General features: G+C 52.0%; 1 protein-coding gene across 8 annotated transcripts in view; it reads right to left on the minus strand.

Moving 5' to 3' along the window:
- Positions 1–15,807, minus strand: part of INPP4A (inositol polyphosphate-4-phosphatase type I A) — a 114,959-nt gene that overhangs the window by 49,663 nt on the left and 49,489 nt on the right. For all 8 annotated transcript variants that reach the window (XM_072951364.1, XM_072951363.1, XM_072951359.1 and 5 more), the window contains exons 2-4: positions 3,981–4,051; positions 2,847–3,055; positions 2,222–2,266 (exon numbers count right to left, since the gene is read on the minus strand). In XM_072951364.1, coding sequence (XP_072807465.1) covers positions 2,222–2,266; positions 2,847–2,952 — 151 coding nt within the window. In that variant the 5' untranslated portion in view covers positions 2,953–3,055; positions 3,981–4,051. The remainder of the gene's footprint in view (positions 1–2,221; positions 2,267–2,846; positions 3,056–3,980; positions 4,052–15,807) is intronic.

Genomic DNA, 15,807 nt, shown 5'->3' on the forward strand with positions numbered 1-15,807 from the left:
GTGTTCTGCATTATTAAAGCCAAGCAAATATTATTCATTAGGGATTTCTTCTCCTTCTCTCCTGTGTTGCACCCTGTTTCCTCGATCTTTCTTCTTCTCAGTTTATTCCCTCTTCAGGGTGGAGCACAGCCTCCACTAACATCCAGAAAAAGGATGTGGGGTGAACTAAACTTATCTGAGACCCTGCATAGTGAAACAAACCTCTTTCTAGTGTCACACTGACACATCATCCAGTTGAGCAGAGAAATGCAGACGGAAAACATTTTTCCGCTCAGATTAAAGACACTGCCTCGCTGTCTTCAAGCTTCCAGTGTCCCTGAGTCCCTCCATGCCAGCTCCATCCCTGGCCCTTAGGAAGCACCTGCTGGTTTCTTCCTCTCTGGAAGTTTTTAGGATCTTCATTTTATTCCGAGTGTTCTGAAATTTCACCATGCTGAGCTCGTTACGGGCCCTTCTCAACCACTATGCCCGGACTTGCTGGGCATTCTTAACCTAGAAGCACATTCTGAGTTCTGAGAGACTGCTTGTACTGCTTCTTGCTAATTCCCCACCCCAATTACGTTCTTTCTTATTTTCTCTTCTAAATGTTGGGCCTCCTGAATTTGCTAATTTTCTATTTCTCTCCCACTTTCTATTTTGCTTTTAAAATTTTACTTTCTGGGGTAATTCCTCAATTATCTTCCAACCTGTACTGAATTTAAAATACTATGTATTAAAAATGAGTATAACTCAGTAAAAAAAAAAGTTTAAAAAAATAAAATACTATATTATATTTTAAATTCCTAAGATTGTACATGTTCTTCAATTGATTTTTTTCTTTATAGTTTCCTGTTTTTGTTTTATGGATATACCATCTTCTCTTGAGGACACACACTGTAATTTCTTTGACATTTTCTTCTACTTTCTTCAATGTCTCTGTTTCTTCCAAGTTCTTTTTTTTTTTTTTTTCATGTTGTGGGCCTTCCACAAAGGTCTGGTGATCTACTCTTTCATTTTGTTTTAAATCAACTTTGAAGTATAATTTATATGTAAAATGTACCCACCACCACTGTCCAGACACAGACCACTTCTGTCACCCAAAGGGTACCCTGAACCCCTTTCCAGTCAGTTCTCACCCTCACTCCTAGATAACCACCAGCCTGTTTTATCTCACTACAGACTGGTCCTTCTGAGTTTCACATAAATGGAATCACACAACATACGGGCTCTTTGCACAGTGCCTTTGCAATGCACACATGGAGTGTGTGTGTATCAGTGGTCAGTCCTTTTTCCAGCTGAGCAGCTGTCCACTGTGTGCATGTAACATAGTTAATTTTCCTGCTGATGGACGTGTGGTTGTTTCCAGAGCTGGCTGTTATGAATAAAGCTGCAGTCAACATGCATGCACCGATCTTTGTGAGAACCAATAAATACCCATTCATTTTTAAGAATGAGGTGTCTGAAGGTTGAGGTGCATGGGTGGGCTAGGCAGCTCCCATGACAGTGACTTGGGTGCCTGGCTGGCCTGCTTTGATTCCAGAAGGCCAGCAGCTCTTTGTCTTTTTGTGGGGAGTGAGAGTGTGTGGTTTACTTTCTCCAGAGAGAGACCCTCCTGCCTGGCAGAATTAGGATGAGAGGAAGAGGGGAGGGCAGAGGAACACCAGAGAGCGCCGAATCCTGGAGAAGGAGCTTCTGCAGGTAAGCCACAGAGAAGCCACACTTCCTGAGCCCGGAGCCGGCACAGCCCAGGACAGTGGTCAGGATGTTCTCTCATGTGATGCTCAGGAGAGGGGAGCACCCACGTGCCATCACCTCCGCTCATGGCGTAGAGAGCCGAGCAACAGTAAGCTAAACACACCCCTACAGCACCTTGCGGCCAGGGGTTGACAATGCTGGCCAGAAACCCCGTCTTCTCCCCACTCCCTGCCCCTCCCAGAAGGGCACGAGACGGGAGGGGAGGCTGTCTTCCCAGCTCTGGATGGGCTCACCTCCTGCCCTGCTCCCCACTGCCAGCCTGGGTGGAGCACGAGCTGAGACACGAGTCCTGAAGGCAGGCAGCCCCCAGGGTCTGCTCCCACCCACGGGATGTGCAGAGCAGCCTGGTGGTGTCACCATCTCAGAAACACTTCAGCAGCAGTGGTGGCAGCAGCAAGATTTCTGAGACAAACTCACGCCAGTTGTGGGGTTTTTGTTTTTTAAGCAACATTTAGTTTAAGACAAAAAAATGGAAAAAGGCACCTACCTAAGCTGAATTCTAAAATGGGCTCATCTGGATCTTGTATATTTCCTGTATTCAAAAAAGAAATGACAGGAAAAATCACCCTTGATAAACTTTTCCATGCTTTCAGATTTTATGCAAAAAACCCAACCCACTGGTGGGGATCATTTCACAATGTATGTAAAACCAAACCAGCAAGCTGTACATTTTAAACTTACATCAAGTAAAAGTGGGGGAACCCAGCACTCTACTTTCTCTCCCCTCCCAAGTTGTTCTATGAGTTGATTTCTTCGTTTTCTAGACATTTTGTTTAGCGATTCCTCAGAAGTCTCCAACCCCGAGATCAAACCCCTCCCGCTTGGGTCTGCACAACCACGACACAAAGGGCTTTTGCTATGGCCAGGGCACTGGCCAGAGAGGAACTGGGGACGTTCCCATGTTGTCTACTCGCAAATGAGCCCTGGAGGTGCCCACGCGAACTGAAAAACTGATGGCTGGCAGGTTCCAGCAGATTGAGCAATTCCCAGGGAGAGGGCTGACTTCCACCTATTCTCGTTCAACTAGAGGAATGCCAGGTCCGGCCCTCCCAGCGCTGCCACGGTGCGGGGCCCGCACACCAGGAGCCCAGGGCAGGCCCCGTGAGGCTCACCTGCCAGAGAGAGGCCAAGCATGTCGGCTGCCACGTCGATGGTGGAAGCCCGCTGCATTGCACGGGCCCTGGTGCCATGGCGAGGGCTGTGCTCTCTTGCTGTCATGGTGTCATTGGTGATGCTGTGCTTTCTGTTCCTGGGTCAGACCACGCCTGATTCCCCGGGAAGCACCGTCACCAAGCCCTAGTCCCCTAAAGTGGCAGCAGTTCTGAGAAACAGGAACAAACACTGGTTAAACACACACACACACACACACACACAGGGATGGTGACAGAGAGACACTGTGCTCCCATGGAGAGAGCACGTGACCTCCACGGGCAAGATGCAGCGAAGCCAGGGTCCGCTGGCAGGTGAGGCAGCTGGGTGGAGAGCCTGATGATCTAGGCCCCGTGTAATCACCTCTTCCTCTGCCCTCGCACACACACCAACGTGGCCCGCTCACAGGATCCCATAGAGAAATCATGCTCTCAACAGAGACATGCCACGTTAAACAGCGGCTTAAATTTAATCGTAAACTATGACTCTTGAGATTTTCCTGTTTGCTTTATTATGCTTTTCCATCAGCAAGTCTCAGAGAATCTTTAAAGTCTTAAATCAGTTCACTTCCATCTCTGTTGGAAGGACAAGGATGCAGGAAGAGGCTGTCGCGCACGGGCCAGGGCAGCAAGGCTGAGCGGCGGGGACCTTGCCCTCTTCCTCCCAGAGCTACAGGAACTTCACGTGTGTCAGCCTTGGGCTCTCTCTCCCGCCAAAAGTGACAACCCACGCATCACTACTGTGGATAGTGCTCTGTGTGGATACAGCGGTCTCTGGGCAAAGGGCCACCGCTGGCTGAGCCAGACAGACACCCCAGCCCAGCTCGGAACTCACATGTTGCTCTAAGTGGATTAATAAGCAGCAAGGAGTGAGTTTCATGTTTTTCCGAATCGATACGCTACAATTCCTGCTCGCTCTCAAGGGGACCAAACTTTAGAAGTTTAGATTATTAGAGTGAGCAACAAGATTGGTTTAAAACACCCCTCTCAAAGGTCCCTATATATCCAGACACCCTTGTCTTCTCAAAGTGTGTCCACACCTTTGCACCTGAAGGGCCTATGGTCCTGCTCTTCAGTTAATTCAACCAAACAACTTACTGGACATGTTTGTTCTTGGACCAGTAGAGACATGTGGCATTTCTTCATAGAAGCACATCCAGATCCATCATCTAAAAATAGAAAATTATAAACAAACTGGTCAAACACGAAGTTCTCAGGAATACTTATTATAATGTGTATGTAATCATTTCAGTGCCTAGAAACATTGGGAAGCCAAGAGCTACCACGTGCTCCCCTGAGCTCCACACATCAATCTAGCCGTTTGGCTCAAAAACAAAGGCTTTGCACAAAGCCCAAAAGAATGAGAGACAGAAAGTACCCATTCCTGTCCCCCTCCCAGGGTGACCCAGGGGAACTGGGGCCTGCCCCAAAGAGCCGCCCAGGCAGTTGCGATGTGGTTCAGGGAAATGTGGAGGGAAGAGTCTGAGCCCCAGTCTTCCTGCTCACAAACGCCAGCCACCCCGCCTTCCGTGGAGCAGGACGTCCAGGCTCTGACTCCGTCCCCGCACCACTGGGGGGCTGTCTGGCAGATGGCAGGGCCCAGCGCAAGAGCCATCTGAAACTGAGGGGACAGGAGGACCAGCGCGCAGTGCCCTCAGGCAACCCAGGCTTCCCCTGCGGCTGTGCTCCTCCCCTCCCATTGGGGCCCTGAGCAGGGAGGGCAGCAGCCTGACTGGGGAGTCCCAGCCGAAGTCACCAAGGGGAAGACTCACTCGTTTGCTGACATTAGAAGGCATACATGTCAGGACAACGGGGGAGACTAGGAAAGCACCTGCAGCTCTAACCCCTGTATTTCAGTGATGCTTATACAAATGAACAGCCACCAAAACACCAAAAACGCAAGCAGCAAAAGGTATGAGTTCATAAGATGAATACATGTGGAAAATATTTTGGAAAAGTGACCAAACTCAATCGTACTAATGAAAGCAATGCTAAATGCACCTATGGTCACCTAAGCAGGCTTCTCAAAGAGGTTTGTTCCTTCTTCTAACGAGAATACGCTTTGCTGGCAGACGTAGGGGAAACTCTATACATACTGTTGGTAACATTTTAGAGAGGTGGGAGTATTTCAGAAAGCGGTTTGACATTATTTATCAAAATCTGTAAACAATAACAAATTCTTGCCTGTAGTCCAGTCATGACAAACACTGCAACCAACCTAAATGCCTAGCTACGGGTAAGTGCACTCTGGGATGTCTATGAGACACTATTATACGGCTGTTAAAAAGATCGTAACAAAGCCAACACACACATGAAAAGTTCTTCAACCTCATTAGTTGTCAGGAAAACGCTAATTATAACCATGAGATACCTCTGCACATCCACTAGAAGAGCGAAAATGAAAGACAGACAGACACGAGTGCTGGCACGGGCTGTGGAATTAACTGGGGCCCCGACACACTGCTAGTGGTGCGTAAGATGGCACAGCCACACTCGGAAACCAGCAGGACCTACTCGCCCTGCACCTGTACCCACCCCGTGACCGGCTGTATAGCTCAGACCGGAACTGCTAACAGGAAACACAACCCAAGTGTCTGTCAACAGTAGAATGGACAAAACAACACAGGAGACTCTTAGAACAGTGTCAAGGGGGAAAGCCAGACCCCTTATTCTAGGCAATTTTAGGCAATCCCATCTCTGTGATGTCCGAGCACTGGCCAAACGAGTCCGTGGTGTCAGAAGTCAAGGCAGCGGCACCTCTGGGGGCAGGGCTGACTGGGGGGGCGGGAGGGGGCTTGCGGGGCTCTGGGGTGCTCCGTCTCCCAATGCGGGCACTGAGTCCATGAGTGGATTTACTGTGGGAAAACTCACCAAGCTGTACGTGAATGATCTTTATACCCAAGAAAAAGTTTAATTCTTTTAATGAGTATAATAAAGACAACACAGCATGAAAAAGTGTTTACGTCAGTTCTGCATCCTATATGTTTTTAATGAAATGTTCTACCTGTGCTCCGGCTAATGCTGTTCTAAAAGACAGGACAAAGGGGGACAGAGCCAGCAGGAGATGACTCTGAGGTGATGGCCATGTTTGGGGGCGTGACCATGGGGAACCGTTTTCTTTCTTAGCTGACTATCACCCTCTTGTGTCACTGAAAGTTGCACCCCATGCTGGCCAGAGGTAGAGGCGGCACCCTGGGCCTGAAAGGGCTCCAGGAGGACTTCTTGGCCTTTCCCCTTGTGTCCCCAGCATTCTCACTCTGCCTGGCTGTCCCGCTCAGCTTGCTAGTGAGCTGCAGTCCTCTTCACACAGGACAGTGGGGACATGCCACCCAACAGAGGGGAACATCGGTACCCCAACGTCCCCCTCAAGGAGGTTCCCCAACCTTCCTCCCCTTACAGGGCGTCCCCCCCACACCCCCCACCTCTTCCCCTTCGAGGCACCCTGAGACTCCAGATAGACGTGCTTAAAGGGGAACACCCACAGGCTAATTTCATACTCGCTAGAATTCACGGATCAGAGAAGCTTTTAGGTCAAAAGCACTTTAAAAGCCGCTTCATGCTTATATGGGGGCATCTAATTAGGATCTGCAATTTAAGTCATCAAGACCCAAAACATAAAGCTAATTTGCACAGCTGAACTCAACTTTCCTTATTAGTCTCTTTAATTTAAGGTAATTCACCAAGGATTCTTACATTCCCAAGGTCCTTGTCTTTCCTCCTAGCCCCAATGAAGACCAGAGCTCATTAGCAAGAAAAATTGCACTTAAAGAGGACAACAGCAGTGTGTGAGAGTTGTGCAGGGGGCTGGAATTTTTTCCTTTGGGGCAAGAAAGCAGCAATGACTCATAAAACTAACTACCTCATCTTCTCACTCTGTGAAAGACATGTGTCTCTTCCATCCCGATAACGTCCCCTCCACCCTGTAGGGACAGGGAGATGCGGCCAAGGGGAGCATCGGCACGATGAAGAGAATGTTAGGATAAGTGCATGGGATTCATGAGGGTCAGCAACGACTATCCGAAGCTTCTCCAGGAACTGGTCTTGGGAAAGGCCTGCCCTCCTCCTCAAGGAGTCTCAGGCCTGGGAGAAGTCTCAGGCCCTTCCAACTCTGTTACTTCTGCTGATTGGGAATTGAGGGGAGAGGACTAACCAGACAGCTCCATGTGTATCTGTCAGAACACTGAGGTTCTCCTGAAAATCATCCTAAAAAGGAGCTGCAGAGGAGGTCACGGAAATCCAGACAGGGTGACTTCCTCAAGGTCACACAGAGGCAAAGGCTGAACTATCAACATTGACCCCAAGCAGGAAGCCTCCATACAGCTGCTCTCCCCACCCCTCCGCCCCCATCGCTGTCCCTGTGAGCAGCAAACGGGCCAAGGGCAACCTTCACGGCGCCCAGCTCTCCACCGGGGAAAATCAGGCCAACGCAGGGTGAGTCAGAGCAGCCCCGAGGAGGAGGCTAGTTCAGGAGTCGGAAAGGAGAAGCGATTTCTCTCAAACCCCTGCAACCCAAGGTGGCCAGAGTCTCTGGTGGATGTGGCGTCACACTGCTCACCGGCACCGAAAATCACGATTAGCTATAATCTGAGAGAGACAGCGGATCCCTCCCGTGTGAAGCCATCCCTGCAGCCAAGAGCCCTGCCTCACAGAGAATCCCTAACTACCTCGGGCGACGCCCATCCCGTGTGGCAGTGCGATGACCGGCTGGGCACCTTGTGTCTCGTGAACATTAGACTTCAAGTCCTTGCTTCCTCCACATCCTCCTGGGTACCAAGCTCAAGCCTAAACATGGACCCAGGGTCTAACGACACCTACAGAGAAAAGACACCATGGAGGTGCGTGGCAGACTGCACCTGCCCACCAGGCTCCCCGACCCATCAGCCCCTCCAGCCCCTCCCCGCCCCTCCCAGCGCAGGGAAGCGGTGAGTGCAGACACCCCGCACCACAGATGGAGATGGTGCAAAGGCTCACAGGAGCCTCCCACGCTCTTTGCTGGATTCCCGGCTGCGAGCAGGGGATGGGTGGGTAATTCCACGGCCCCAGGGTAAGGTAGAGTCACGTGATGGAAGGAAACTAGGTCCCTCAGACTGCGCAGCAGGAGCAGAGCCCCGGCTCCCAGCTGTTCCCCACACACAACCTTACGCTGAGCTTCACCTGAATAAGAAATAAACCTTTGCTGTGTGAGGCCACCGAGACTTGGGAGGTAGGTGGTGGTTAGAGCAGCTAATGTTAGCTACTTGACTCAAGTCTGGCACGTTTCAGGCACTCAATAAATGATTATGATGAAAGTAAAAATTACAACCACTAGTTAAAACTTACTGCACAATGCCTGGGAAAGAAGGGTGTTCTGTGCTCTGGAGGAGGTAGCCCAGTTCATGAGAAGAGCGCCCACAGGCGGCTGGGATGCCACCACGGGGCTCCAGGAAGTGCAAAGAGGCCAGAGAAGGAAAAAACTCCACTTTAGCAGGTAGCCAACCAGACAAACCTGTCACCTTCTTCTTTCCAGGTCAGGCCCCTCCCCTTTGAGGTGGCGCTAGGGCTGCTAATTCAACCAGGAGAGAAAAAGGGACGCATCTCCACCACTGGCACCCAAGTCAGCCTCTGGTCCCATGGGTTCCCTGGAGTCAGCTGGAAACTGAGGCCACCAGACCCAGTCTGTACCCAGCAAGAAACTTGATACCCTTGGGGATTCAGGGCCACCAATTTCTTGAAGGCTAGTAAATAAGAGAACGACCACAGCATGGATGCAAACTCCAGGACAGGGCACAAACCTGGGAGTAGGCGGGGCGGAGGGGGGCAGTGCAGCTGCTAATGAAAAAAATCAAATGGGTCAGAGCCATGGTGGCTGGGATAGGAGGGACAGGCAAGGCCAACACAGAGGAATATGGGCAGTGTCCTCAGAACAGTCAAGGGTAAGGGTGAGCAGCCAACTGGAGGCTCCAGGAAAAGGCAGCGCTGGTCCAGGTAGAGTCCAGCATACCCACAGACAGCTCACCTCCTGCTCCCAGACATCTGCCCAGGTCAGTCTCCAGCAAAGGAAGACTCAGCATATGGGCGAGGACCAGGAAGGCCTGGATTCTGAACGCTCCAGAGCAACAGCCAATGGCAGCATAAAATTCCTCTGGCTTATATTTGGAATGCATGGAGGAATGTGTGCTTCTACGCGATGACTCAGAAATTTAAATGCTACGAAGCAAGTTCTGATGAAAAGGAAATGACAGCCTAGCTGTGGACAGAGGAGCGTGCTCCCGGGGTAAGGGGGACACACCCAAACTTATCTGTCCTGAAATAAGACAAACACAAGAAGGCTGCCGAGAAGATCAAAGAATAGAACATGAAACAAAAGGGAACACGGCCATCTGATATAAAGCAGAGAGGGGCTGCGGGGTGGGGACGAGTCATCGAAAGGGACAGGTTCTGGGAGGTGGGGCAGGAGGAGTGGGCTTTGCTGTCAGGGCTCCTTTATTCTGACTTGCCCACCTGGGGACTTCTTCACCCACTGGATGCTCCAGTCCTCTGCTCCTCTCCCCACCCTAAAATGCAGAATAGCAGAAGCAAGCAGGTCTTCCTTTTTTCTTTTCAGTTTAAACAAGCCAACTGCCTAGGAAAGATTTTCGTCTTTCAAGCATGCCTCCTCACCATAAAAAGTGAGGAAGGTGGCCTGCGGTAAAGGTATTAACTGGGCAGGAAAGGCCAGATGCCCCAGGAACAGAGACAAGGGCAGAGAGGATCTCAGAGGGCTCTAAGGAGGCAGAGACAGGCTTTAGTCTTGGCCCCAAGCCTACCAGGCCCCTGACACCCTGGTCCACAGGACTCTTAACACCTGCCCTTCTGGGACCTGGACTCAACCTGCAGAGGCCCATAGCCCGGCTCGTGTGTCCAAGCAACCACTTGGTTAATGTCACTTCAGACTCCTCCTCCTGCACAGGTGACAGAGCTACTGAGCTCCCAGCCTCAGTTTCACGATCTGTAAAACAGAAGTAACAGCACCTACCTCGCTGGGATGCACCGAGGAGCAAGCACAGATGCAAAGAAACACGCTGACAAGTCCACGCAGCACCTGGCAAGCTTCTCACCTGGGCTCTTCCTAACCTCCCAGGCATCTGGTCCACACTGCACTTGTCCTGGGGCATCTGTGAGCCTGGAAGGCCTTCCCTCCTGCTAAGTCTATTCCAGCCCCGCTGAGCCTCTCCAACCAGAACTCTTCACTGGGGTCCATGGCATTTTGCTCCTGCTTCAGTTTATAGTGGTCATGTTTTCTAACAATATCCCCCAAAAATTAGGCCTAAAGACTGCTGCTAGGAGGAACAGGTGAACAGAGGACTGTTCCTGGAGGTGGTGGGATTTGGTGGGGGAGCCTAGGCACCAGTGTCAGACCTGGTCAACCACAAGGAGCCATGTCACCGTCACAAGGCACCTTCTCTGCGCCTCAGCTCATCTGTCAGATAAGGATTCAACTTCCAGTGGAAGGAACCCACGTTGCCCCCACCCCCTGTGTTGAAGGAGACCCGCCCCAGCCACTAGGATTATGCTCCGGGCAGGACATCCCTTAGATCCTGTTCTCCAGAGGGTGGCACCGGCCCCTGTGTTGGAGAAGGCCTGTAGGGAGGCCTGCTTTCTCCTTCCACTTCTGAGCAGGGACCCAGCTCTCCTCTACTTCCTGCTCCAGCCCCAGTGCAGGGAGGGCCTGGCCCTTAGTGGGTCATGACTTGATGGCCACACCATCTTTTGTTTACTGGCAGGAAATATTTTTCATTCACAAAAAGGAAGACTCAAAGAACAAGGCCTAGCCTGGGAGCGCGCTGCAAAGCACTGGTCCAGTGTCTCTGGCATTTAAATGCCGGAGAATGACGAGCCTTCGAAAAGCAAGCACAAGAGATGCACCGCAGCTTGGTGTATGTTCTCACCTGCAGACGCAAACAAGCCAACCCAGGGCCCCACTGGCCTGCGCTCAGCAGGAGACAGTCCATCTTTCACCTCCTGCTCCCATTTCCTCCAGCCCTCTCTCCGCCAGTGATGCTGAACTGGGAGCAGTGGCCGCAAGTTCACCGGATTTAATTAACTAACCTGCCTCATTCGTTTAATGAGTATGGCAGCTGACAGAATTGAGCGCCTTAACCCAGATTCAAATGCACACCTCTGGACTCCAGTGGGAGGAGTCATCCCTGGCTGGCCGTGGATACTCCTCTAAAGGACAGCGGGGGAGGGACAAGCAGGGCAGCGCCCCGAGCATGACCAGACTCGCCCTGTCTCCCGGCCCCTCAGTTTTCCCACCCCATCAACGGCAGCCCCGTCCACCCCTGCTGCCACGAAACAAAGTCAGCGCAGGCCCTGGATCCTCCTCCGCACACACCCCACCCAGTCCCTCAGCAACTCTGCCAGCTGTGTCTGCCCCATCGAGCCGGACTTCAGCCCAGCTCGGCACGCCTGCCCCACTGCCCCAGCTCTGCCAGGACCCCGCCGCACTGTGACCTTCCATCCCCCCCTTCACCTGGCTCCTGCCCTGGCCTCCTAGCCATGGAGACCTCCCCGGCCGGCGACCCTCCACACAGCTGCTCTTCCCTGGACAACACAGCAGCTCCTTCACCTCCTGTACGTGCTTCCTAAAAACCGGCTTCTCCAGAGGGCCTTGGGGAGAGCCGTGTTTAAATCTGCGTGCGGCACAGCCCCTGTGGCTCACCTGCAAACCATAAACCTTCGGGGGACTTTCTGTAGGAAGCAGTCTGAAACTAAGTCACCCTGAATGACGTGCTTAGAAGTGCTCGTGCTAAGCCGTGTGGGTCGGGGTGCACACCCCTGGGAGAGGAGACTCGTGTTAATAACAAGCAAGAGCAACGTGGGGGAAGTGCCAGCAGCAGCTTGGGGGGTCCCCAGCCCCCCTGCCGTGACCAGCCACCCCCACCCCCACCCCGCACCCCAGCGCCTTCCTCAGGCACTGCCACCTTCTCGCTTCCCCACATTCTGCGGTCTTCTCTACACTGACCATCTCTCAACAGCGAGGGTCTGTCATGGACACAAGATGAACAGGGAGGCTTGGTCAGGAAACGTGTCACAAGAAATCTAACAGAAACATGAAGGGAGGACAATCTGAGGGCCACGCGGGTGCTGGTGAAGCCCCTCCCGAGACCTCCCCTTGCAGGAGGGGCTGCTCCGCTCTCGCCCCCTTTCCAGCAGGGGCACCCCGGTGCTGGAACCAGGGATTCTGAAGGCTCTTTCTTGGGATGAATGGACCCAGTGTTCTATACATCACCCCTCTCACTCGCATGCACCAAGGCTTCTGCTGTCACTTGGTTACCACATAAGTTCCCCAGACACCACAAAGACAATGCAGACCCTGAGCACCGCGTCCACTCTAAGAGCCGCCTGTCAGTACCGGAGACAATGTACTCCAGGGTCAAGGCCGGTCTTCTCGCTCCCAGGAGGCCCACGACTGTGACAAGCGTCGTGTCTTGCTCCATTGTCAACACAGCCACTCAAAGCCCTCACATAATTAACTGGAAGTTCATCTGTGTGTTCGCCTCTCAGCAGTACTGCAGAAATTTCCAAATAGGTACATAAAGGACTGAGGAAACCATCCAGTATTCACCACCTCCACTGTCAATGAAGACACGCAGCCCCCAGGGAACTCAGAGAGAAAGAGGAGAGGACAACGGCTTTCCTGTGACCTGCGGCTCAGCTCATCTCCAGGTAGGGCTCCATAACGCCCCACCAGTCAGTGAAGGAAGGTGTCACCCACATCCAGATGCCCCCCACACACCCCCGGGCACTCACTCAGAGCTGGGCTCCAGGAGGGCAGCTAGCAGAGAACCCTGGCTCCTCCAGGGCTGGCCGGCAGCTCTGCTCCAACACCCGCTGGGATGGACCCCATTCATCATCTGAGACTCTTTCTTTTCTCTTTTTCCACCCAAAATCCAAGCTGTAGGGCCTGGCCTGGTGCCTGTTTCTACCTCCCCCTGCTCAGAACTGGCCACCAGGAAGCTGGACCCTGACCTCCTCCAGCTACCAGGGAGGAAGTCACCCCAGACCCGATTTGTCCTCTTCCCTTTTGGGAGAGGTCTGTCCTTTCACCCACAGGAATGGCCACTGTGGGTGTGGACACAGCTGCTCAAGGCTCCTCAGAATCACAGTGCAGAGAGAGGGTGCCCCCAGGGCAGTGGCTTACACCCCAGCGACAGCAACTCCCTCTGCCCTGCTCACGGGGCTCCCCCGCCCCAGTCCTTGGGGCTGTCGCAGCAGCGAGCACTCAGGGCACTCCTATCCTGGTGAAACACTATCCTCGACAGACAGCATCTCCGCTGCAAGTCAGAGAATCCAATTCAGGTGAGTTTCAGCAAAAGGCTGTGGGCTGACTGACAAAACCTGAGCAGAAAACCGGCTGAGCTGGCCCGTGGCCCCTACATCAGCAGTACAGACAGCTCTTCCAGGCTCCCTCTGCTCCCCTACGTCATCACCCCACCATGCACAGGGTGGGCCGAAGCCCCCACTTTAAATTCTCCGGCTGTGGCCACTGAGGAGGCGGAACGCCTGGATCCTCCCAAGCCTCCAGCCCAGCTCTCTGTGGGCCTTGCTTGGGCCAGGTGCCCCCCGGGCAGAGGGGACACAGTGTAGCTCAGGTGTGACCCTGAGACCTGAGCTTGGTGGGGGAGCATGTCCACACGAGGGGGCGGGCGGGGGTGCCGGACAGAATCAGCTCAATCCACAACTTTCAGCAGCCCAACAGGAGACTCTATTGTGGGGCCAACTGGCGTCCTTCAAAGTCCAACCACCCCCATTCCTGGGCTCTCAGATGTCTGCCTGTAATCCCTCAACAGATAAAGCACATTCTTTACTGGGCAAGTCTCCCCTAAGAGCCCTGGGTAATGCCTAATCTCACAACAGTCACATCTCTACCTTATCAGAGTCACAAACCCCACCACCCCTTCACAGACCCTAAACTTCTTACCTCACCTACAACCAATCAAAAACTTGTGCGGTACTGATGTCCCCCCCACCCGCCAATAAAAGACCCCAACAACTGACCCTCGGCGCTCACACAGCCACCTCTCTGTGTGGCCCGCTGCTGTCCGTGGCCATGAAACCTAACCAACTCTCTTTCTATTCTCATACTTCGCTAAATTTTCACCGCCTGCGACACCAGCCGTCCATGTCCCACGACACATACAGCAGATGTTTCTCAAACGTCAAAGAGAAAAGTCAAAGAACTCCCAGTGCTGTTTTTTTTATTATTTAAAGTACATAACATACACATAAAATTAGGTATACTCTTTTTCTTGGAGCTCTTAAACTACTCATAAAACTAAGAAAGATCAACAAATTATCAATAGGCAGAACCCCAACACGAATGAACTCGGGTTTCCTTAACTTAATGTGGCAGTCGGGGCTGCAGCACAGAGACCATCACACAGACATGACCCTGAGTGACTCTGAAGGCCTCTCCTGCCACACCTTCCATTCCACCCCTGTCTGGCCTAAGGCCAGAAACGCCCACCATGGCCACTTCGATCCACCCAGCAGCCATCTGGTCAAAATAACCGTGGCCAGCAGCCACCGTTCCCCCCAAAAAGGGAGCTGTTGAGCAGGAGAGGAGCCGGGACATGGTGCCACTCCTTGGACTGTGGACAGGGATTTAGGGGTGCCGGACCTCAGGGCATCCCAACATGTTCTGCTCTTTTACATGAAATCAAGAGAGTCATAGGGGAAAGTGTAAGGCTGAAAAGGCCGGTTACCTCCCAAATGCAAAACAGAGTGCAGGGCATGTTAATTCAAGCTACAAACAAACGTTAACAGAAGGCACAATCTTTTCCACTTGTAGAGTTCCTCAATTTTTAAGCACTTTCACAAATGTTATTTTAATCTTACAATGCTTACCTACATTCCTTTTCAGGATCCCCTGGAAGAAAACAGTTCAGATCCAAGACATACGAACAGTATTTCCCTCTGTCACCACCCACAATCTTTACAAGCACCCCCTCTGGTTCCTCGGTCCCGACCCCATGTCAGGCGTTCACATCAGCACCACCAGACACAAGGCAGGAAACGGACCTTCCCAGAGAAGGCAAGAGAGAGAACTTCAGGATGAGGGCAGCTTCTTTTTCACATCGATTCATGTTTGATTTTCTTTTTCTAAGCTGAAATTAAACTCTATGACAAAAACAGTCAATATTTTTGTCAAAATATTTCAAGATACATTTTCAAAAAACACAAAAATTTGTGAAAAGGATTGAACAGACAAAACCTAGCCAATAACACCAACTAATATTGAAGTAAAAAATATATACATAACGCTCTGCATTTTTGATGGTAGAGACAGGGCTTATAGAACATCATCCAGACGCGTTATATTTCAATGGGCAAGTAGGATGGGAAATGCGCTGACCCCCACACCGGTGAGTTGTCACTAAGACCTAGTTTCGGTGGTGACACATTAACCCAGTTAGCAGCTTATGCTCATTCTGCACGACTGCTGGAGCTTTCTTGCCATTTCCTTCTTTGAACTGTTCCCAACAGGTTTGATTCATTCACTGTAGAATATCCTGGTTATGTGAGTGCAGAATGTGTCAGGGAGTTTAGGGAAACAGTCACCGCACTGTCCCCAGTTCACACTGGTGACACTCTACAACTCAAGAATAACACATTCATCCTCCCCCTTCTTAGAAAATGCCCACGTCCTCCTTCAGGTCCGTCCAGGGATGCAGTGCAGGGAAAGTGAAGCAGCTCGTTGCTTGGACAGTGGCTGGACACAAAAGTGGCGGGCCCGATGTGGGGACACACAGGCCCTGACCAAGGCAAGACTGCTGGGGAGACACCACAGTCCCAAAGACCTGCCCAGTATTTTTCACAAATAAAAAAAATCAGGGTGTCCTCTGATGGCAGAGTGCACTCTTGGCAGGGAAGTTGGGTGTCCACACCAGCCCACAGCGAGTGA

The sequence above is a fragment of the Vicugna pacos genome, chromosome 28, assembly GCF_048564905.1.
Source record: "Vicugna pacos chromosome 28, VicPac4, whole genome shotgun sequence".
NCBI lineage: Eukaryota > Metazoa > Chordata > Mammalia > Artiodactyla > Camelidae > Vicugna > Vicugna pacos.